The 24,685-nt window shown below is 44.3% G+C and overlaps 2 protein-coding genes across 2 annotated transcripts in view; one reads left to right on the top strand and one right to left on the bottom strand.

Moving 5' to 3' along the window:
- Doc2b (double C2 domain beta) overlaps window positions 1–3,087 on the top strand; it is a 35,108-nt gene extending 32,021 nt beyond the window's left edge. Inside the window, exon 9 of the mRNA XM_036196108.1 lies at window positions 103–3,087. Coding sequence (XP_036052001.1) covers window positions 103–239 — 137 coding nt within the window. The 3' untranslated portion in view covers window positions 240–3,087. The remainder of the gene's footprint in view (window positions 1–102) is intronic.
- Window positions 3,088–8,139: 5,052 nt separating this feature from the next.
- Window positions 8,140–24,685, bottom strand: part of Ywhae (tyrosine 3-monooxygenase/tryptophan 5-monooxygenase activation protein epsilon) — a 36,479-nt gene continuing 19,933 nt past the window's right edge. The window contains exons 2-6 of the mRNA XM_036195831.1: window positions 24,374–24,573; window positions 20,119–20,225; window positions 18,993–19,199; window positions 15,643–15,779; window positions 8,140–9,150 (exon numbers count right to left, since the gene is read on the bottom strand). Of these exons, the coding sequence (XP_036051724.1) occupies window positions 9,098–9,150; window positions 15,643–15,779; window positions 18,993–19,199; window positions 20,119–20,225; window positions 24,374–24,573 (704 nt within the window). The 3' untranslated portion in view covers window positions 8,140–9,097. The remainder of the gene's footprint in view (window positions 9,151–15,642; window positions 15,780–18,992; window positions 19,200–20,118; window positions 20,226–24,373; window positions 24,574–24,685) is intronic.

The following is a 24,685-nucleotide window of genomic DNA, read 5'->3' as shown; positions in this document are numbered from 1 at the left end:
GCCAGATGCTGCCCACCCACAGCTGGGCGGGGGGGCGGGGGGGGGGAGGGCCCAGACACTGAGTCGCTGCATCCCCGGCTGCCCCTCTGGCCTCTTCCCCAGGTGGAGTGGTTCTGGGCATCAATGCCAAGGGCGAGCGCCTGAAGCACTGGTTTGACTGTCTGAAGAATAAGGACAAGAGGATTGAGCGCTGGCACACACTCACCAACGAGCTCCCAGGAGCTGTGCTCAGTGACTGACTAGCCCATCTGCTGCCTGCCACCTGCCCTGGGCTTTCTCAACTGCCATCAAGGGCTGTGGCCCTCATAAGGGCCAAGATCCAGGTTGTCTGCTCGGACATAGTCACTGCAGCCCCTGCTCAGAAGCCACGCAGCATCCAGCCCTGCCCCAGTGGAGGGACAAGAAGACACAACGTTGGACCTGTTTCAACCCCCTGGGGCCCAGGAGGGCTGGAGCTGGGAGAAATTCTGGGCCTCAGCTCCGCCCAAAGGAAGGACTATCTAGGGTGAGGACCTCTTGGGGGTGAGGGGTGGAACACATGCTGTAAGCTCAGAAGTTGGGGTACCTGGGCTGCCTGAGGAAACCACAAAGGAAGGGCAGGTGGAGCCCAGGACTGGAGGACAGACAATGTAGCCAACTGGAACTTCCTACTTACTCAGGCCTGGCATTGCTGGACAGAGTCTGTGAGCCCCAAGGGCAGGGAGTCCTCAACTAGCAAAGGATCTGGGTCTACACATTGCCACAAAGGGGTGAAGCGTATAGGACCAGCTGTCTGCAGGGGCTGTGGGTACTGCTGACCTCCAGAGGGTGGAGGGCAGGGAAGGCCTCTGGGCAGGAGTCAGGGCTCAGCACACCTCTAAAAGCCAGCTGTGGCTCTGGAGCTAAGAGAAAGCCAGATACAGAGATTGGGAGGCCTGAGGTAGGTGCCAGGGGACACAGACAGAGAGCCATGGGTGCCCAGGGTTGCTCTAGGGGCAGCATTAGGTTTTGAGGCAAGAACTGGGCTTGGGGATGTGCACAAGCACTATAGGGGAACTGAGGTTGACTGTTCACACCCAGGCTCTCCCATTTGATCTTGCTCCCCAGGGGCCTCAGTACTCACTGCTCCTGTTCTTAGCAGAAATCTCCCCGCCCCCCCCCCCCCCCTCCCCCGCAGCGTAGGGAAAAGAGAAAGGGACCCTACTAGCGTGAAAAGGGGCAAGAGTTCCTCCTGCCTGCCCATCTCTCCCTTCCTCATCCCCTCAGCTCAGGCTGGTGGTGGGTCCCGCAAGACTCCATGGCATCCTAGACCTATCAAGACAGTGGTGTTGTTCTAGGAACAGCAGAGGAAGACAGCCCCCTATTTGGGGGAAGGCGTAGGGGTGGGGCTTCTGCCTTCAGGAGCTGAGAGCTCTGGCCTCACTTTCCGGGATAGGGTGCAACACATGTCAATCTTGAAACTCCCAAATGCCTCCTGCCAACTGGGGGGCTCCAGGGAGACAAGAGGAACGGAGAACCAAGGACTTCCACCATCATCTCAGAGCCCCATGTGTTCAACCCATCACTGGGTGACAGGCACAGGGGTCCCGAGAGGGGAGATACCCCTAAGCCCAGCACCCTCCTACAGCTAAAATAAGGCCACTGGTCATGATCCAATCTCACGTGCTCGCCAACCTTCCCCACTTGGCAGGGAAGAGGTTTCTGTCCCCCACAGCACCCGGCCACCTGTTGCTTATAGAGACAGGGTTTCCCTCTTGCAAAGCCTTCGCCTCCGTCACTGAATTGGCAGGCACTTTCTTACTTACCGACTTCACCATCTTGTGTCGGGGGTGGCTTTGTCAACTCATTTTACAAATGATATGGTCTCAGAGAAGCTGGTAAACTTCTAGGGCCACCAAGCTGGGAGGAGTTAACCCCAAGCCCTTTAACTGTTTGAGGCTGAGGACTTCCTTTCCCTTCTGAGCCTCTGGGGCTTGGTGAGGTCTGTTACAGATGCGTCTTGTTAGTCCCGGGCACCTCACTCTCTAGCTGGCTTTGAAGTCACCTGTGCCATTTAGAGTTTACCAAAAGGCCACAGCCAAGCCCTGGAACTCAGCTGCCCTATGCCTAGCCTGTGGTCAAGGCACTTAGTGTCAAGGCTGGTGTTTGCCCCACATAGCTAGAAATGGGAGCCTCTTGGGGCCCAAGGAGGGTGTTTCAACATACCTGGTTGAGCTGAGTAATTTCAGTGTTTGCCCTTTGGGGTGCCCTGTTCTGAGAGGAGCCTGCCAGCCTCCTGAAGATACAGAAGTGTTTGTTAGACATTAGGTGACTGCTGAGGCCCTGCAAGAGAATACCCTCAGGTGGGACAAGAACCTGGATCCCTCTGTTGTCCCAGGCAGTAAGTGGGCTTGGCCTCGGAGGTGGTTCTGTGAACCCTGGGTGGGAGACAGGGCTTCTAGCCAGCTGGCTTATGTGTGAGTTCCCCGGGCAGGAGCCCACTAAAGTGATGGAACTTCCCCGGGGCCCTGTCTTGTCAAAGGCCCAGTACATTCCATCTCTGTTAAAGGAAAAGCCCTCTGAGAAGTTGTAGAATCAGTTCATCCTTTCGCTCCAAACGGGTATCTTGCTTCTGGTCCAACAGCGCTGCAGAGAGGATACCAAATCTGATACCAAAAACAAAGGTCATTCCAAAATCCTGTCATCCACCTAGTGTCCTGGTTTCCGCCGTGCCCGCCGCCACCATTAGCCAATCCCCAGCCACCCCCTCCAACCGGCCGTCTTCCAACCGAGGCGGTGACCTCCTGACCTCTAGTGGCGAGAACGAGGAGCTACACCTCCGCGGCCGGCCAGCCTGCCGAGCCCGGACCAAGCATGTCGAAACCCTTTGTCCTCCAGCCAAGTGAACCTCCCGATGCATGGACTCTGGCTGCCGTCGACGCGGCCTCGTGCACTGCTTACAGTTTTACTACCACGTGACGGCTGCAGAGTACGTCCTCCAACTGCAGCGCCACGACACAATTTTTGTACTTTTCGTCTGACCTTCCCAAAGGTGTCCTTTTTAAGTCTTATTTGTTAATATTTATAACGATATATAACTCAAAAGTAAATGGAAACGTTGTACTGCAATCGCACTAGCCCGGGAGACTCCTTGGAAGATCTGGAGGGTGCAAGTGAGAGGGAACTAGGCTTTCATATCACATGTACTCTGTTTTTTTGAAATGGTCTCACTTGTAAACCAGGCTAGTATCCAATTTATGGTGATCCTCTTGCCCCACATTTACTCTTCACTAAGATCCCATTTGAAACAGGCTCCCAAGTTACAGATGGGGAAATTGAGACTTCTAAGTTCAAATATATATGATATGATCAGATGCACTTGCCACACAAGCTTTAGAACCTGAGTGTGATTCCTGGAACCCAAATTTAAAAAGGCAAGATGAAGCCGGGCAGTGGTGTCCTACACTTTTAATCCCAGCATTCCAGAGGCAGAGGCAGGTGGATCTCTTGAGTTCAAGGCCTTTCTAGAGAGGAAATTCCAGGGCTACACTGAGAAACCCTGTCTCAAAAAACAAAGCAAACAAAGAAGGGCAAGATATTGTCTGTTGTGGCACACACCTTTAATCCCAGCACCCAGAAGGCAGAGGCAGACTCAGATCTCTGAGTTCGAGGCCAGCCTGGTCTACACATCCAGTTCAAGGACAGCCAAGGCTACATAGTTAAGACTGTCTTTAAAAAAAAAAAAAAAATCAGGATGTAATGTGACAAATTAATAATCCCAGCAACTCCTGGTGCCAGATGGGAAGTGGAGATGGAAAAGCGCCCAGAGCCTTCCCACCAACTAACCTGGAATAAACACCTGGAAAACAAGGTGAAGGATGAGGACAGAAAGTTATCCTCTGAACCCCACACCCCTGAGCCAGCTTGCACACTCTCTCACAACTTCCCTCCCCCACCCTTTCCTCTCCCTCACTTAAACACACACAATTTTTTAAGTAATAAAAGGTTTGTACAAACCACACAGGGCTCAAGCCCAGATCTCCAGAGATGCACAGCCAGGATCGGTGTTACTGGCCAGCAGGTCTTTGACAGGGCCGGGAACAGTGTTAATGCTGGGTACCTGGGAAAATCATGTGGCTTCCACAGATGGATCTGATGGACTTGAGCAGCCCAGGGAGGGCACTGGGGGTGGAATGCCTGTTCCAGGTGGAGGGAACAGAGGCAAGCTGGGTATGGGAGGAAACTTCAAGGAGTCCAACGTGACAAAGTGGAATGGGCAAGGAATGAGGGCAGAGTACCACAGCTAGGCTGGGTATGACTTGAGAAAAACTGGCCAGGCACACCTGGGCGGCGGTGGCGCACACCTTTAATCCCAACACTTGGGAAGCAGAAGCAGGTGGATCTCTTGTGAGTTTGAGGCCATATTGGTCTGTGAGTTCCAGGTCATCGAAGGCTACACATAGAAACACTGTCTTCAAAGGCCAAAAACTGGACATGCATGGAAGTTCCTATCTAGACTTGAATTTGGCTGAAGATTTGCCAGTCAGATCTTATCTCATTGATTCTTCCTCCTGTTTCAATGACTCAATATTCAAATGTGTTGTTCACTCTCCAGTATGTGTGGTATATGCTAGTTTTTGTTGATTTCTAACTTTCTTCTGCCATGGCTGGATGGAACAAGAAACAATCCATACACAGTAGACAGGAGATTGATTGCTCAGCTGGTGAAGAGCTAGCTTTGCAAACACAAGGACTTGTTTGGCACCAGAATCTGTGTTTTTGAAAAGCGTGCACACACAAAATCTCTTAAAAGAGGAGAGAGGCTGGAGATGGTTCCAAGGTTGAGAGCACCAGCTGCTTTTCCATAGGATCTGGGTTTGAATCCCACCTGACAGCTCACAAATGTCTGTAACTCCGGTTCCAATGGCTATGTCCTCTTTAGGGACTATATGCATGCAATGCATAGACATATATACATGCAGTCAAAACACTTTTTTTTTTTAAAAAGGACTGCTGGGCACAGAGGAATATACCTTTAATCTCAATACTCAGATTAAGGCAGGAATTAAAGGCCAGCCTGGTCTAAACCGGCAGTGGCACACGACTTTGATCCCAGCACTCAGGAGACAGAGCTAGGCAGATCTCTGGCAAGTCTGGCCTACAGAGCGAGATCCACGATAGACACCAAAACTACACAGAGAAAACTGTCTCAAAAAAAAAAAAAAAAAAAAAAAACAAAGCAAAAAACAAAACAAATAACAACAAAAAAAGCCAGCCTAGACTACACCAGCTAAAGCCATGTGACAAGACCCTGTTCTCAAAACAAGCTGATAAAACTGGGTCTTAAGAGCACTGGCTGCAGGTTGGGGATTTAGCACAGTGGTAGAGCGCTTGCCTAGCAAGTGCAAGGCTCTGGGTTTGATCCTCAGCTCAAAAGAAAAAAAGCACTGGCTGCTCTTCCCGATGATCGAGATTCCCACCATCCACATGGTGGCTCACAACAATCTGTAACCCCAGTTCCAGGAATCCAACACTCTTCTGGCCTCTGTGGGCACCACACACACGATACAGACACACTGACAAAACATCACTATACATAAAAATGCAGATGACTACATTTCTGACTGAACTCAATGTTCAGCAAACACTACAAAACCAAGAGCTCAAACTCCCCAACCTGGGCAGTGGGAGTGACTATGCCTGCAGGGTTCAGGGCCTTCACCGCCTCCTTGCTTGCCCATCTTTTAACATTTGCCAGAGATCTAAAAATCTGACCTTCTCTCTCCTCTTGACTTTGTAATTACTTTAGTAAGTTTCTCTGTGGCCTCATGTAGTAAAGGCTGAACATTCACTATATAGCTGAAGCTAGCCTTTGACCTGGGATCCTCGCTTCAACTTCCTGAAGTACTAGGCAGGTTGGCTTTCTCATCAAATTTGCTTGGAAATGCTCATGAAGGGCTGGAGATGTAGAAGGCATTTAGGGAACTTGTTCTTACAGAGGATTTCTAGGAACCAACATGGAAGCTCACAACTGCCTCTAACTCCAGTTCCAAGGCCTCAATCGGACTCCTTCAGGCTTCTGTGAGGAACAGGGACATACACAGAGGAGAAACACTCATACACTTAAAACTTAAAAGCAAACTTGGCCGGGCAGTAGTGGCACATGCCATTAATCCCAGCACTTGGGAGGCAGGAGGATTTCTTAGTTTAAGGCCAGTCTGGGTTACAGATCCAGTTCCATCCCTAACAACCAGGGGTACAGAGAGAAACTCTTGTTTTGAAAAAAACAAAGTTAATGCTCATGAGTCTTAAGTTTGCTCGCTACAGGGAGTCTACACACTATGAACAATGGTTTGGGATAAGCCTGATTGGTTCAGTGCTGTCCACTGTGCAAATTCCAAGTTTTACCCTCAGCACTACATACATACACCAGTGTGGTGGCACACACCCATACTCACTGCCAGCACCTGGGAGGAAGACAGTTCAGTCATCCTTAGCTGAATTCCCAGGCCAGCCTGAGTAACATGAGACCCCAACCTCATAATAAAACTAACAAAATTAGACATTATTTCATCCTAACAGACTGTTTAGGGACTACCTCAAAGAAGTATCAGGCTCTCGGGAGTAGGGGTGGATGTCCTCAGGGTTGTTGTTTCTGGTTTTGAGAAAGCTTTTTCTGTGCAGCCTTGGCTGTCCTAGAACTCACTCTGTAGACCAGGCTGGCCCGAACTCAAGACATCTGCCTGCCTCTGCCTCCCAAGTGCTGTGAGATTAAAGGTGTATGCTACCACCACCTGGCCTCGGTTTTGATTTTTAAAGATTCACTATTTTTTTAAAAAATCTTGAGTATATACACCACATACTTGCTAGTGTTTGTGGAGGGCAGGTGACAGATCTGCTAGAACTGGAATTACAGGCAATGGTGGGTGACCAGTTCTGGGAACGGACTGGGATTCACAGAATGTATTCTTAATCACTGGGCCATTTTTCCAGCCATCTCCACTGTTTAACTAGATCAAGTCCAGAAGTCACACAGGCATTATTGTTCAGTGCAGTAACTCTGAATGCCCGCATTACCTAAGTGTCTTAAAAACAAGGCTTTTATGACTTTCCTGATTTGGGCCTTAAGTATCTGGAAATAGTATGCTGGCTTATAAAGTAATCAATCATCGGAAAACCCCCTTATTAAAAGGAATTCACAAAATCATTATTTCAACTGCTGGCATGTTCTAAAATTTAGGGTTGGGGATTTAGCTCAGTGGTAGAGTGCTTGCCTAGCAAGCACAAGGCCCTGGGTTTGATCCTCTGCTAAAAAAACAAAAACAAAAACTAAAATCTAGCTTGTGAATGCTTTTAATCCTAACAATTTGGGAAGGTGAGGCAGAATGGCACCTTTGAGTTAGCTAGTCTATGTGACTGTGACCTTGCATAATAACCATAGTCCTCTTTGAAAATCAAAAAGCTAGGCCCCATCATCCACTAAGTAGTACAAGAGTAGCGTGACGTTTTAGAAAAAGTGAACCATGGGGAGTGTTTTCCAATTGAAAACATTCTTTCAATCCCAGCACTGCAAGAGATGTTTTCTGACACAGGATCTTTACAAAGGCCCCATGCTGCCCATGCAAACTCTCAACATTTGTTTCTGCAGCACCTATGTAACAGCAGAACTGGATATACCTTGGGAGGTGTTCTGAGGAACTCAGGCATTCGGCAATGGTAAGGGAGACCCAAGTACACACAGTACTATACACACTGCCTCTGCACAAATTACGCACATGTTGCAGATGTTTCTTGAAGGATGATACTAACAAAGGAGGCAATTACTCTGTTCTTACCACAAGCTTTTGCAGTGAGGAAGTGTAATTTTACTTTAGACCAAGGAGGATTATTTTGACACGCTGAACCTTATCTACTAATTGTACAACCCAAAATTACACAATAGAAAATGATCCATAGTTACACCTGTGTTAAATATGATTGTTGTACTTTAATGATAAACTTAAACATAAATGTTGTGTTGCTAACTCGTTTGAAAGACAGGACATGTAATCTACTGACTTGGTTGTTCAACACATTACAAGCAGGTTCCCCACACCCCAAATACATATCACTGGGAAACAAATGTTTTATGGAAGATAAAATGGGGAATATTTTCACATTCAGACAAACAATACTGTCAAATATGTTTGGACTAGAGATTTTATTTTAGAAGTATAAAGGATGGAGGCGTAATATATTTGGCATTTTTAATTTAGGTTTGTTTTATTTAAGTTTAATGTTAATTCCATGCTGTGTTTCAGTAAGAACAATACAGATTCTGTATCTGTGGCTCCAGTCAGATATCCAGTAGTACAAATTAGCTTCAAGTTACACATACTGAACAAAAGAGGTTGAGCGAGCGAAGGAGGAGAAGAAGGGAAGGAGGCTGAGGAGCGAGGGAGGAGGAACAGAGTTGAACACGCATGCAGGCTTCCATACCACCTTCAATGCTAACCTGCTTCAGAGGGGGAGGAGTCGGCAAGAATGAGCAGCCCCGGACTGTTGAACTGTTACCAGCACCGTGCTTTTCAGCAACACTTCAGCAGAGTTCCAAACACAGTTACAGCAAAACCATTACAACAAACTCCCCCCAACACCTCAAGCTAACGCCCAATTAAGTTTAAACATTGGTATAAAATTCAATTTAAACAATTAAAAAAGGAAAAATGACAGCACATATGCCTCTATCGTGTGATTAATCTTTCTTAGATGCATCACCTTGAAGTCTAATGGCTTTCAAACGTCATTTCCATTTCTAATGATGATCTTGCCGCATGTGGCTGGAGACAATACAGTAATGCTGAAACAGCCTCGATGCAGTCCTGTTAGTGTCGTAAAGAACCTAAAAGCTGGGACCAGTAAAATCCACAGAAATTCACTCTTGCCTTTAAGAACTTCTGAAAACTGTTGGTTGTTTTAAAAAAGGGGGAGGGGGGAAAAAAAGAAAAAGAAAGAAAAACAACAGGGCAGGAACCTAAATTCTGAGACCAAATGTGAAAGCCAAATTTGGTGGTTCTCAGTGACAATGGGGAACTTCCAAGGGGAGGGGAGGGGAGGGAGGGTGGTCAGAGATGTGTTCTCTTGTTGGCTTTATTATGTCTCACTGATTTTCATCTTCCACATCCTGCAGCGCTTCTTTATTCTGCTCTTCACCTGTAAGGAGGAACAAGGCACAATGACTTCACACTGTCACATGCTCTAATGCTCAAAGACACCAGTCCAATCCAAGAGTTCCTAGTTTTACTCCAACCGTTAGTTAGCAAACTCAGCAGGCAGCGCTTCTAACCTCCCATCTGAGGGGCTTAAAGCAAGAGCTGCCAACCAGGGTCCTCAAACAGTCAGTGTTAGAGGATGTTACAAGACTTGGAAAGGCTCCGCAATCAAACGTCTCTGTTTAAACAAGCTCTTCAAGAGTACAGAGCAGAAAGAACACTTACAGTGCCCTTCAAGCCTTCGTGTGTTTCTTTCTCAATAACCTCACCTCTTCAAGAAACAAGAGTATTTTGCTTTTTACTTTTTGGGGTGGCAGGGGAGGGGCAATCTACTCACAAGCTCAACATCAGCTATCCTTCTAGGGAATAAAAAAGCTCCATAGGAGTTCTATGGTGTTTGGGGAGGGTGTGCTACTGTACAGGAATATTTCTTTGTGTGGTGGCCAGACAGGCCCAACAGTGGATTCTTCCCTTCAGAGTGAAATACACTGTCACTGAGGTTATCCCAAAAGGACATTTGGGCCAGCTCTCATGCTCTTTCTCTTTACTCTTTGAACTAGCCTGCCAAGTTTCACAGTTCAATTGCACTATGACATGCAAGAGAAAGCCAAGTCTGGAGGGTCATCTACCTACTTATAAGCACTAATCAGGTCAGCCATAGGAAGAAAACATGCGAAGAAAACATAATCCAACAGGTAAAAATTATACTTTTGTACATTATAATATAGAGAATTACTAGTTTGAATAAAAAAAGCCCACTCAGTTTACCAGAGGGTAGCGTGTATAGCATGTACTTAGCATCATGCACAATGCTCTATGTTCAACCCCTAGCAACTCAAAAATAAGAACACACAACCACACACTCAGTTAACTGCTACTAAACCAATTTTTAAAATGCTACTAAACCACTAAAACAGAGAACAGTCTAACAGTAGAAACAGCTTAGATGCTAAGCTTTCCATTTATAATGTGTAAACATGGAGCATTTATACTAAGGCCAGCTTTTAAACAGTGACGCATCACCACAGCAGTAAGCATCAAGTTAAGAGCTCTAAAGTAAGAAGTTTGACATTGATGTGTGATTAACAAGTCCGGTCTTTATGACAGCACAAAGGTTCCAAGGCCAGCCTGAACTACTACAGAGTGAGACCCTGTCTCAAAAATAAAAACTGCTTTAAAGCACATGGAGGGTTTAACTTGTAAGACAAAAAGACATGCAAAGATAAACAGAACCATCTCCTAGGAAAGAACAGAGGGAAGCCAGCCCTCCAGAGCAACCCATCCAAGCTTAAGAGGCTTGGATGTTCAGTCTCATTTGTAACAGGAACACACTGGCAAGTGTGCTAACAGACCACAGGAACACACACACAAGCTACTGGCAGACATGGCTAGAGTCTCAGCCACTCAGACACAAGTCATCAAAGTCACTGCATACATAAGGCACACCCAACTAGACCAGGCAGGGAGCAGGCCATGGCTGTCTCCAGACTTAGCACCTGAGAATGTAAACAGATGAGTCTGTGAGGACAGGTTAACAGGCAAGCATGATTAGTGAGAACAAAACAGAGCAGAGCCCCCGCACCACAACGACGACTTACAAAGTAGTTCTAAGAGAAAGAAGAATGGGCTTTCCTTTAGGAATCTACAGTCAAGAAGAGAGGGAAGGAGAGCAATCAGATGAGCACATTACAGGACAAAGGACACACCCACGAGCCCCGGGAGTCAGCTCTGGTCTTTCCACCTGAAGAAACCTCAAGAACTGACCTGTCCAATTCTCCCCTTTACTAAGAAACCTTTTGGAGGTTTATAAATGGGTCATGGTTTTGCCCACTCCAAGAGAAAAAGGAGCAGGCAGAGCACACACCTTTCCTCTCCATGAAACAGTCCTTTAACAGTGTGACACCATTAAAGAATCTGTGCTTCACACATGTGCTACAGCATGGACATGGTGCACAAGCACACGAGCACACATGCACAAATTTTTTTCTTTTAAGAATTGTCTTCTACCAGGCGGTGGTGGCGCACGCCTTTAATCCCAGTACTCTGAGGTAGAACCAGGGGGACCTCTGTGAGTTCAAGGCCAGCCTGGGCTACCAAGTGAGTTCCAGGAAAAGGCTCCAAAGCTACACAGAGAAACCCTGTCTCGAAAAACCAAAAAAAAAAAAAAAAAAAAGAAGAAGAAGAATAAGAAGAATTGTCTTCCTGGGCTGGTGAGATAGCTCAGCAGTTAAAAACACTGGCTGTTCTTGAAGAGGACATGGATTCAGTTCTCAGCACCCATATGGTGGCTCACAGCCATCTGTTAATTCAAGTTCCAAGTGATCTGGCACCCTCTTCTGGCCTCTGCAGGTACCAGGCAAGCATGTAGTACACAGGCAAAACACTCATAAAATAAAACAAAATGTTCTAATAAATTAGACCAGTCATTAGCATCCTCTACGGGAAAAATACATACAAGTAGGTAGGTAAAACAGCACATCATGAGACATTCTCAACTGAAACATTTCATAACACTGTTTTTCAGGACCAGCAGTAAAATAAAAGGCTAACTTTAGCCAGGGGTGGTGGCTCGTGCCTTTAATCCCAGCACTTGGGAGGCAGAGGCAGGTGGATCTCTGAGTTCCAGGCCAGCTTGGTCTACAGAGCTAGTTCCAGGCCAGCCAGGGCTACAGAGAAACTCTGTCTTGGGGGAAAAAAATTAACAAAAAGGTGCTCTAATTTAATTAAGCTGAATGCTGGAAACTGCTAATCCCACGACAGAAATGTCTCCACGTGTACACCCTCACATGGAAGAACACAGCTGTAAGAGTGTTTGCTATACAAGCACCAGAACACATAAGAAAGGCAGGTATGTGCATGCTTTGAATCTCAGTGCTGAGGTGGAGAGATCTCTGCAGAGTTGGGGAGTCACCCTAGACAATCAGTATGACGCAGAGCAATGACAGACTCTGTCTGAAGCGTATGTATGCACGCACAAGGTGGATGGGACCTCTGGCCTCCATAAATATCAAACTGCCCCCCCACCCATAGAATTTTCAATAATTTATAAGGCCTAGTAAGATGGCCCATATAAGATGACACTGTCATACAAGCCAGACAATATAAATTCAATCCTCAGAACCCAAGTAAAGGTGGAAAGAACATGAGCTAGGTGAGGTGGCACACGCAGAGGCAGGTGGAACTGAGATTGAGGCCAGCTTGGTCTACACAGAGAAACCAGGAGCACACCTCACCCTAAGCTGTTATCTTCAGACTTCCACGTGCATGTACTCCATGCACACCAAAAAAATGACGTTTAAGTAAATCGAGTTTAAATTTGTAAAAATTATATTTCATTCATTTAATGGGGGAGAGGGCAGGTTTTCACTATGTAGTCCTGGCTGTCCTGGAATTTACTAGTAAGTATACCAAGATGGCCTCCAGCTCAAAGATCTGCCTGCCTCAGCCTCTTAAGTGCTGGGATTAAAGGCAAATGGCTATTATTTTTATTGATGCTAGTTTGTCACTGATAATGATAGTTTACAGTAGAATTATAAAATTCAAACTTTGCAAAGTTGATAGCAACAACTTATAATAACGATGAAACTTAAGTAGGCCTCAAATTTATTATACTTTATCAACTGAAAATCTTAAAAGGCATTTTAGGCCAGCTGGGTGGTGGTGGCACATGCCTTTAATCCCTGTACTTGGGAGGCAGAGTCAGGCAGATTTCTGTGAGTTCGAGGCCAGCCTGGTCTACAGAGTGAGCTCCAGGACAGGAACCAAAACTACTCAGAGAAACCCTGTCTCAAAAAGCAAAAACAAAACATACACACAACACACACAACAGACACACACACACACACACACACACACACAGACACACACACACAAGTATTTTAGAGACTGGCAAGATGGCTGAGTGAGGAAGAGTTCTTGTTGTAAAAACAAGATGGCCCCATTCCGAATATCTAACGCCCACATAAAAGCTGGGTGTGACTGCAAATGCCCACAGCCCGCATGCCCACATCACTGTGTGCCTCCACACGTGCCTAAGGACCAACGCTGACGAGGTACACATATGCCCACATACACGGAACTAGTAAAATGGCCTTTTTTTGTTGTTATTGTATTTTGTTATTGAGACCAGGTTTCTCTGTGTAGCCCTAGCTGTCCTGGGACTTGCTCTGAAGACCAGGCTGGCCTTGAACTCAGAGATCCACCTGCCCTCCAAGCTATGCACACCACTCTAGTGGCTCTATCAAGATGGCAGAAACGTATGTAGGAAGTTCATATCATGTATCTCATCACAACATTTGTCTTGTAATACATTAATACTTGATGACTTAATCAGCTTTTAGAAGCTGAACCAAACAAGTTCTTATATTAGTACCACAAGCTAAAGTCAAAAATCAAACTCAATTTTGCCAGAGAAAGGAAATGGATAGCATTCATAATGCAAGCACACTTCCAAGGTCAATACAAAGCATGTCAATCTAAGCAGAAACTGTAGTTAGAAGTAAGCTATTAAATAAAAGCTTCTGCCTGAGTAGCATGTTTAACATGACTACAAATAAAATAAAGAAACTAGCTTTTAATCCCAGCACTTGAAAGGCAGAAGCAGGCGGATCTCTTTGAGTTTGAGGCCAGCCTGGTCTACAGAGTGAGTTCCAACAGCCAGGAGAAACTCTGCCTTGAAAAAATAAACAAACAAACAAACAAAAAGAAAAAAGCACAGATAAACTTTGGGATGGGAAGATTCAGTGGCTGGGGAGTGCTTGCTGCTCTTGCAGACAGCATAAATTCTATTCCCATCCTTCATGTGATGATTAATTAATGGCCACCTGTGATCTGAGTTCCAAGGGATCTGATGCCCTCTTCTGGCTTCCCTGGGCACTGGACATGAATGAGATGGTTTTTATGCATGTATACTAGCAAAACACTCCTCATTTTAAAAAAGGAAAGAAAGAAATCTTGGGGCAAGAAATGGCCCAAAAGAACACCGATCACTCTTCCAAAGGACCCAGGTTTAATTCCCAGCACCTACACGATGGCTCACACCTGTAACTCCAGTTCCAGAGGATCTGACCACCTCTTCTGGCCTCTGAAGGCTACAGGTACCCATGTGGTACACAGACATATATGCAGGCAAAATACCCCTACATATAAAGTAATTGTTTACTAAATAAATCTTATTTTAAAAAAAATACAACCCCGTATTGAAAAATAACAACAAAACCCCAAAAACTTCTTTGGAGAATGAAGAATAGTGAGCTAAGTGTTAAAACATATGCTTAACATGCACAGGTATATGGATTCTACCTACACACATACCTTAAAAATCAACAAATACCACCAACTTCAACTTTTGTATTTGAAGTTAAAATTACACGTGCATGCCCCAAACAGCAATTACTTCCCCAAAAATAGTAACTTTGCAAATGAAAATCTAAAACCAGACAAACCAGAACTCTTAAGCATGGACCTAAGGACAGATCATTTTGGGTTGTTTTTTCTTTGTTTTTTGGTTTTTTGAGACAGGGTTTCTCTGTAGCTTTGGAGCCTGTCCTGGACTAGCTCTGTAGACCAGGCTGGCCTCGAAGAACTCACAGAGATCCACCTGCCTCTGCCTCCCGAGGGCTGGGATTACAGGCGTGCGTCACCACTGCCCGGCAGGACAGATCATTTTATTTCTCATAGAACCCTACAGGAAAATAGTTGCTTTTTAGAGAAAAAAATTTCTACATAGGGACCAGGGTAGAGCCAGAGATAAATTATGTACCTAACACACAGGAGACCCCCATGCAGATATGTTTCATTAATACCTAATACTGCCACATAGTTTTATTAACAACCTGTGCTACTCCCTCCCAACTGAATTTTGAGAAGATAAAAGGAAATGATGGGGGTTAGAAAGATGTCTCAGTGGTTAAGATCACTGCCTGCTCTTCCAAAGGACCCAGGTTCAATTCCCAGCACCCACATGAAAGCTTACAAACATCTGTAACCCCTGTTCTGGGGGATTCATCAATGCCTTCCTTCTGGCCTCTGAGGACATTCATGCAGTACACAGACATATATAGGCAAAACACTCAAACACATAAAACAATTTAAGTTAAAAAAAAATACAGTAAAAAAGAAATAATAATTTCCTGTCATTTTGTCTCTACAATGATTAAAGTAATATGAGAACTAACAAATCATTATTAGAGGCAAAACTTTTACAGCTTTGAATACTGGCATAGTGTTTCTACACATGTCTGAAATTGTCAAACAGGCCTTTTTTACTTTCTATCAAGGGCCAAAATGGCATTTGGGCACCATTCCCTATAGAAGGAATAAACTTTAATTACTGAAGACAGGCTGTGAGTGTGAATTATACACAAAGATCAAGAAACACCAAAAGTTCTTAGAAGAGGCAACCACCAAAAGAGAAACATCTTGGCTTGCTTACCATCGCCCTGCATGTCTGAGGTCCAGAGCGTCAGGTTATCACGTAGCAGCTGCATGATAAGCGTAGAGTCCTTATAGCTTTCTTCACTCAGGGTGTCCAGTTCTGCAATTGCGTCATCAAAAGCTGCTTTTGCCAACCTGAAATGAATGCATCGTCAGTACTCAATTAACAACAAAGACAGCAACAACAGGCTATTTCTCAGGTACTCTTGCAGCCCCACTGATACAAAGGCAACAGACAAATACAGAGAAAGATAACTTTGAATAGAAGTATGTAAGACTCAGTATTTTTGTGCAGGTTGCAGTTAATTTAAATAAAAAACTTTTTTTAAATGTATTTTTAGAATTCTGTATGGATGCACCTGAAGGTCGGGCAACAAACTGTCCCAGCTGCCTCTCTCTCTATCACATAGATCCCAAGGACCAAACTCAGGCTAATCTGGCTTGATAACAAGCATCCCTACCAACTCGGGCATCTCAAAGAGATGCTCATGTGGCTTTTTTTTTTTTTTTTTTAAAAGACAGGGTTTCTCTGTGTAGTTTTAGTGCCTCTCCTAGATCTCACTCTGTAGACTAGGCTGGCCTCCAACTCACAGAGATCCTCCTGCCTCGCCGAGTGCTGGGATTAAAGCTGTGCGCCACCAATGCCCGGCTCATGTGGCTTTTTAAACATCTTCCTATACAAAGCAAGACTGGCCTTGGAACTTCAACCCTAGCCCAGAGTATTAACAAACTATGTGGTGGCAAGATCTAAGTTCCATACCAGTTAGGGTGTCAAAGTGAGACTGTATCTCAAAGAAATTATATAAATTGTCTCAGCCTTTCATTTTAGGTGGTATGATTACCTGAGGCCTGCACCACCTCACCCAGCTAAGGAACTAATTCTTCTCTCTTTTTAAAAAAAAAAAAAGGTTTTTTGAGACAGGTTTCTCTGTGTAGCCCCTAGCTGTCCTGGAACTCACTCTGTAGACCAGGCTGGCCCCAAACTCTCAAGAGATCCGCTTGCCTCTGCCTCCTGAGTGTTGGAATTAAAGGTGCGCACCACCCCCCCATCCAAGATTTATCATGATTATATGCATTTGTATTATGTGTACAAGAGTACAGGTGTCAGATGAGGCCAGAGGCATCAGATCCCCTGGAGCTTGGGTCATGGGAACTTTTGAGCTGCTTCATGTGGGTGCTAGAAATAAACTCAGTATGTAAAAGTACATACTCTTTAAACTGAGCCATCTCTCCAGCCCCAAGGCACTAATTCTTAATACATTGTATATGAACTATGACAAATAGGCTAGAGACTGTGAAAACACTCTATATAGTCTACCACCCCAAACCTCCTCCAAAATACATGTGTGATAAAGCTTTTATCTGCCAGGCAGTGGGGTAGTGCACATCTTTAATCCCAGCACTCGAGAGGCAGAGGCAGCAGGATCTCTGTGAGTTCAAGGACAACCTGGTCTGTATAGAGAAGAGAGAGTTCCAAGAACAACAGCCAAGAGCAACCCTACCTCGAAAATCCAAAAAAGTTTGAATACCTTTGGTTAAGTCAAATGTGGCGTACCTACAATGGATACAATTCAGAACTCACCCCCATACAAAATAAAAGGAGAAGGGGGAAAAAAGATTTGTTTTGTTCAGTGTCTCATGTAGCCCTGTCTGGCTCTGAAAGCCTAGTTGTCCTGCCTCCATCTCCAGAGTGCTGGAATCACAGGGCTGTACCTCCACACCCAGCTTTCAGAAGAGGAGGATTGAGACAGGATTTCACACTGTATTCAGGCTGGCTTCAATGTGCACCCATCCTCCTGCTTCAGTCTCTTAAAAACTAGGTTACAGGCGTAAGCCACTGCCCCTGGACAGGACAGAAGATCTATAGATACTGTTACCAAAAAATTCATACAGTAAACAGGAAAGGATAGATATAATTCTACTTAGGTAAGATGCCAAGAACAAGTAAATTCAGGTAGGTCACAAGAGTTTGGGTGAAGCGATGAAAACGATTTGAAATGGCTAGTACTGATGGTTATTAAAAAAAAAAAAAAAAAAGAAACAAAACTGTGAACATATTAAATTCCACTCAACTACACGCACATAAAAACTGTTACAATAAATTCTCTGTAGTATACATGTTGCCAGTACAACATTCTTTAATTTGCATTCATGATTTACAAACTAGAAACAAGTTGATAATAAAAATGGAAGAAGGGGGCTGGAGAGATGGCTCAGAGGTTAAGAGCACCGACTGTTCTCCCAGAGGTCCTGAGTTCAATTCCCAGCACCCACATGGTGGCCCATAACTCAAAAGAAATCTCTGTAATGAGATCTAGACCCCCTTCTGTGTACATAAATAAATAAATCTTTTTTTTTTTTTTTTAAAAGAAAGGCTGAACAGTGAGTGATGGTGCACACCTTTATTCCCAGCACTTGGGAGGCAGAGGCAGGCTAATCTCTTGTGAGTTCGAGGCCAGCCTGTCTACAAAGCAAGTTCCAGGACAGGCACCAAAGCTACACAGAGAAATCCTGTCTGGGGTGGGGAGAAAAGGGAGCTGGAGAGATGGTTCAGTGGTTAAGAGTACTGACTGCTCTTCCAGAGGACCCGGGTTCAATTCCCAGCACCCACATAACAGCTCACAACTGTCTATAATTCCAGTTCCGGGGATCTGACGACATCCATGGCAAAACACCAACACACATAAAATAAAGGTAAGTAAATTTTTTTTAAAGTGGAAAAAAAGGAGGTTGAAGAGATGGCTCAGTGGTTAAGTGCATTCATTTACTGACCTTCCAGAGGATCCAAGTTCAATTTCGAGCACCCACAATTTGCTCACAACTATGTGATGCCCTGATTTATTTCCTAGGGCCCATCATAGTAGAGAGTCAATTCCTGCATGTACATGTACACACACACAAAGTGCACAAATTTCAGTGTGACAACAGTTTCATAAACACCAGTGATAATATATTAGACAAAACATATTTTTTAAAAAATGTGTTCATGATGGGAGGTGGTGGCACATGCCTTTAATCCTAGCACTTGGGAGGCAGACGCAGATGAATTTCTTTTGAGTTCCAGGATAGCCAAGGCTACATAGAGAAACTCTGTCTCAAAAAACAACAAAAAAAGTTCATCAAGTGTATTATGAGCATTCCCAGGGAAGTGAGGTGGTCAATGTCTACAATTCCTAACTGAAGAATGAGACATGAGAACAACTCAATATTCAAAGGTGGCTAGGCAAGACATCAAGACCCTGTCATAAGCAACTCAAAAGCTGAAGGAACCCTAGTGCATACAAATGAAGTCAACAGAAGGGAACCCTCTGGAACCTTTGCACCCCATATCACTCCTCCACAACTTACCTGCAGGCACGGTCAGGGGAATTAAGAATTTCATAGTAGAATACGGAGAAGTTGAGAGCGAGACCTAAACGAATGGGGTGCGTTGGAGGGAGTTCTGTCATGGCGATGTCACTAGCAGCTTTGTAAGCCACGAGGCTGTTTTCTGCGGCCTCCTTCCTGTCATTTCCTGTGGCAAACTCGGCCAGATACCTGTGGTAGTCCCCTTTCCTACGACACAACAGCAAAGAAAACCACAATTAAAAATACTTCTTGGAGCCTGACGATTTTCTCTACCACCCAGTACATGACAAAATACAGTTAACAATTAAGATGTATACTTTTTAGAAACTTTAAAAATGACTTCAGAGTCCAGCAGCTTGGCTCATCTCTTCTTTCCTTAAGGATTTCCTCTTCAAAATTATTGGGAAATTCCCACAGAATAGAATTGAAGCAAAAATCACCCGAGTAGTATAAAAGTCTCTGAAGAGTGGCACACATTCATTGTCACAATACACATTCGCTGCTGTCACTGCAGTGCCAAGACACCTGGAGCTCTGAGCACGATGAACCCCAACTATTCCTGAGCTACACCCAGCCTTGCAATTTCTCCAGAGAGCTAAGATTATACTGTGAACTTCGCAGCTTTAGCTAAGAGGAAGGAAGCCTCAAAAGCAAAAGACCTAGGCAGGGTGTGGTGACATACAACCCCAGCATTTAGGAAGCAGATAGAGCACTACTCCAAAGCTGAGGGCAACCAGGGCTACACGGACAGACCTTGTTCTCAGGATAAGCTGGAAATGGTGGCACACACCTTAATTCCAGGACACAGAGATCTGAATACTAGGATAACGCTGTCTGCCATAGTGAGTTCCAGGCCAGTCAAGGATATAAACAGTGGGGATGAGGTGGGAATGGTAACAACGACCAAAAGCTAGGTATTTTGTACAGTAGTCTGACAGTCACAAATCCAACAATATTAATTCATTAGTACTGTATTTGCTAATTAAAAGCAAAACTTCTAACTTTTGGTAACTAACCCTTCCAATATTCAACTATTTTAAGTCAAAGTGGAAAATCTACATTTAAAGAGTTATGGTTCTAAGGCTAACTTTAAATCTCACATTTTCCCTTCTAGTATAGAACCTACATTTTATAATAGAAAACCTTGGACTCGCCAGTGTTAGCTGCTGGAATGAGGTGTTTGTCCAGTACATCCAGAATGTCACAACAGATTAACTTGAGCTCAGTTTCAACCTAGGGAAGGAAAACATCAGATTAAGTTTGGCCATTCAAAAGTCTTGTTATACTCCACACTCCACCTAAGCTTGATCTGAAGAGCCTAGTCTTAAACAGAACTTCTTATCTGTCTTCAAACTCTTTCCCCAAACCTTAAGATGACCGAAAACTATTCAGAGTAAGTAAACAGTCTCTTCCTCTATAAACCACGAGCCAAGCAAGCAGTGGTGGCGCACGCCTTTAATCCCAGCACTTGGGAGGCAGAGCCAGGCAGATCTCTGTGAGTTCGAGGCCAGCCTGGTCTACAGAGTTCCAGGACAGGCACCAAAACTACACAGAGAAACTCTTGTCTTGAAAAACCAAAAGACCAGTGGGTAATATGCAACGTTCTTCCTAAGTGCTAGGCACTTATATGAATTAATTTCCATTATAAGGTACCAACTGTGACAGCTACACTTTTTACTTGAAAGTTACTAAATCCCAAACTGCTGGGCACAACACCTGGAAGGGATTGTTCTTGGTATGATAATCTGAAGTGGGAGATTCACCCTAAATCTGTATCATGAGGTCAGAAGATCCACCTAAAACTGGATCACACTTTCTGGCGTCAGCCCCCATAAAAGGACAAGGAAGAAGGAAGCTGGTGCTTTCTCAGTCCTCACTCTCACTGGCAAGTTTATCTATCCCGAGTCATTCCTTCCCTAGTGCTAGTACCTACGCTATGGGATTCCACTGGGGACTGAAACCTGGCAGTTCTCAGACCTCCCAGAGACTCCAGCACCAGACTAGGAATGCTTGTGGACTGAACTACTTCTGAATCCTTGGCCATTCTGTCAAGAGACAGCTAATGTGACTACTCAGGCTACAACCTGTAAGGGGCTCTAATAAATCAGAAATGTGTATATACTCTTTATTTATTTTAAAGATATGCCCGAAGGCCATCAACTTAAAAGAACTTTAAAACAACAGAAAAGTGAACCAGGGAATGTTAGGGTGCTGCCTAGAACAGACCAACTCCCAGCACCACAAGTAAGTAAGAAGAGGTGGGTGACAGGATCTGAATGAACTAAAGCATTTAAGACAAAGTCAAAACTCAAACCCAGACAGTTTGTCTTCCATACTAATATGTTCCAAGAATCACTCAGTTCATTGTAGAGATCAGAACCAGCTACAACAGCAGGAGTCCAAATTAAATGTCCACATGGAACTCTAGCACATGGCATCTCTGAACACATTAGGGTTTGACATAGGTTATGTGAGGATATAATGAATTTGTGACACAGTCATGGGAATATCTGATGTTGGTATTTCTAAAGAAGGGGATCTGAAATGCCAACAAATATGAGAAGAACACAGGAGTGCTTATGACCTTCCTCAATTTCTACAGAAGTTAGGGTAAATGATGTTCCCATACCTCAGACTTTTTCGAAAAACAAGTGACACTGTGCTTTATATAAACTTTTTATAACACACTGGCCTGTGGAGCAGGCTTCTCTACTAAACCATAAACTCCTAACTGTTATCAAAGCAACTGTAATAATAAAAATGAGCCTTGTGCCCTGGGGCGTCAGGCCACCTGTGCCTGGAGTCTAGTTTCCAGCTTACAGATCTCCCACCATTAGGTGAGGAGAGGCGATTGGCCAACCTCTCACCATGTTCATCTTGCTCTCCATTTCCTAGAATTCAGACACTTTACGGCATTCTCCCATTTTTCTTCTATAATCGTGCCCTTAGTTCATTAAGACTGTCTGTGCCTCTCTGTGGCTTTTAAGTTGAAAGCGATCGCTATTACATTCTCCAAAGCTCTCCTTGAAACCTCTTGCTCAGTTTCAACATCACCGCGTACCTCCGTGTCCTTCTCCCTCATTCACAAAATAACTAAGTCCACCTTCTTTCAAGTGACCTGATCCATCACCTTGGTATAAACAAACCACTGATCTAATCTCCTAACCTCTGCCCTGCAGTGGACAGTCGATCCCTGGCCTCTTTTTCTTTCTAGTTCCTTAATCCTACTAAGAGATTCATCAAGACTTCAGACTTTTGGCTTCATCTCCCAATTGACCAGTTTTTCCCTTTTCTCCTCATCACATCCTGCAGTCTTAACCATAATTTTTCTCCATTTCTTCATGCCTAAGTAACACCAAATTGTCAGTCCATATTCTTTGTTCCAAGGTATCTAAGGACAATGATAATTCCAACTTACCTCCATAAGATCTCTGGCATGTTCCTTAAGCCAACTGTATCTCCAGTTTTATTATCTACAAATTGGGTTAATAAGCTACCTTTCCATGGTCACTTATTTTCTTACTTCTTAATGTTGCTAAGGATTAAGCCCAGAGCCTTATGCATGCTGGGCAACAGCTTAGCATAACTAGAAGGCTCCCATTTTTGTATATAAGTACGCTTACAAACTATCTGAAATAACTTCATAAATTCTTTTCAGAGTGTTAGAAGCCCCAATAGTTTCTACTGTTTAAAAAAATAACAACCAGCTAGGCATGGTGGCTCACGCCTTTAATCCCAGCACTCAGGGAGGCAGAGGTAGGTGGGTCTCAGTGAATTCGAGGCCAACCTAGTCTACAAAGTGACTTCCAGGACAGCCAGGGCTATTACACAAAGAAATCCTGTCTCAAAAACAAACCAACCCACAAACAAACAAACAAACCAGAATGAGTCTCCATAAAGACAGTAACTGTGTTTCATCAGTATTTATACCCAAGTATTTAGTACACAGAGGCATACAAGTATTTATCCAATTGGCCTATATGGGGTTTGCAAGATGGTCCAGTTGGCAGGGGTGTTTACCACCAAGGCTGATGGCCTGAGTTCAAGCTCTGGGACCAGCAATTCACGAAGTTGCCCTCCTCTCTATACGTGCACCATGGCACTCCCCGTGCACACGTACAAATAAATGCAAACACTGAAGTTGTCCTGTGTTCACTGGTAGTCCATGAAGTGCTTTATAACAGCCACAGCAAGAGCAGCAGTTCCATCTGCTCTTCACTTGTGTGGGTGTGGTTTGAAACTTCATACCCGTGTTGGACACACAGCTCAATGGTAGAGTGTGCACTCCAAGCCTAATCCCTACAGCCCTCCCTCTCAGGATACTTCCCCCCTGCAGCTTTCAAACAAACAGTTCTTGGCTTTATTCTCAAATACTCTCTAGTCTGTAATTTCTAACCAAGGTTAAGTGAAAAGTTAAAAATACAAACTACATTTACTTTTGTACTTATGCAGTATACATTAGGTGGTGACCTAAAATAACCATATGTCTAACACAAATCACTTGAAGCTATCGGCCTGAAAGACTTAGCCAGCCAGATACTCAAAAACAAAAACAAAAACAAAAAAATCTCTCTCTCTCTCTCTCTCTCTCTCTCTCTCTCTCTCTCTCTCACACACACACACACACAAACACACACACACACACACACACACACACACGCCTCCTTTCTACCAGATAGCAAATATAAACATAAGCAGCAATAATTTAGGACATTCAGATATCACCCACTCTTATTACTTCTGCTACAAATGTTACTATTAGTGACAAATGAACACTACCTGACTTGGATAAATGTCTTCTATGCTTTTTGACTCAAGTTGTAAGCAGTTTTGCTATCAGACATGGACCCTGCACTGCCGTTCAGAATGCCAAATCAGAGACTTGGGGTCCATTTCAATCAAGGACAGAATCCTCTGAAACTGAGTAAAAATAAACCTTTTCTCTATGTAAACTAATCAGTTCTAACAGATATACAGAAATAAATGGTACCAAAACTGTAGCCCAGTGTCACCTATATTTGAGAAACTATCATCTTTTAAAAAACACTGTATCAAGCAGATGCCTTTAATTCTAGCACTAGAGGCTGAAGCCAGACTAGTCAACATCTTGGGTTCCAGGCCAGCCAGGGCTACAATGAAAGACTCTGTTAAGAGCACTGGCTGCTCTTGAAGAGAACCCAGGTTCAATTGCCAGCACTTGAATTACCCACACTGCAGCTCACAACCACCTCTAACTCCAGTACCAGAGGAGCTGACACCCTCTTCAGGCCTTCAAGGGCACCAAGCACATACATGGTAGAGACATAGGCAAGGCAAAATGCTCACCGACATTCAAAATAAAGAAAGGCAGTATCAAGTCAAATCAAATGGTAACATCTCACCATTTGCCGGTACTCCCGAATCATCTTTAGTTTGTCCTCTCCTCCCTTGTTTTCTTCCTTCTGTTCAATGCTGCTGATTATTCTCCAGGATGCTCTTCTGGCTCCAATCACATTTTTATATGCAACAGATAAAAGGTTTCGTTCTTCAACTGTCAGCTCCACGTCCATCCCTGCTACTTTCTTCATTGATTCCACCATTTCTATGCAGAAAATGGTAAAAGGAGACTATAGATTTAACAAGTTTTGTTGACCCATCCCCTCTTTCACGGTTATCCTTTTTTCCCCTGCAAAGCTAATAAAAAACGAGATAAT

This window comes from Onychomys torridus, chromosome 8, assembly GCF_903995425.1.
Source record: "Onychomys torridus chromosome 8, mOncTor1.1, whole genome shotgun sequence".
NCBI lineage: Eukaryota > Metazoa > Chordata > Mammalia > Rodentia > Cricetidae > Onychomys > Onychomys torridus.
This window is presented reverse-complemented; position numbering and strand designations above follow the sequence as displayed.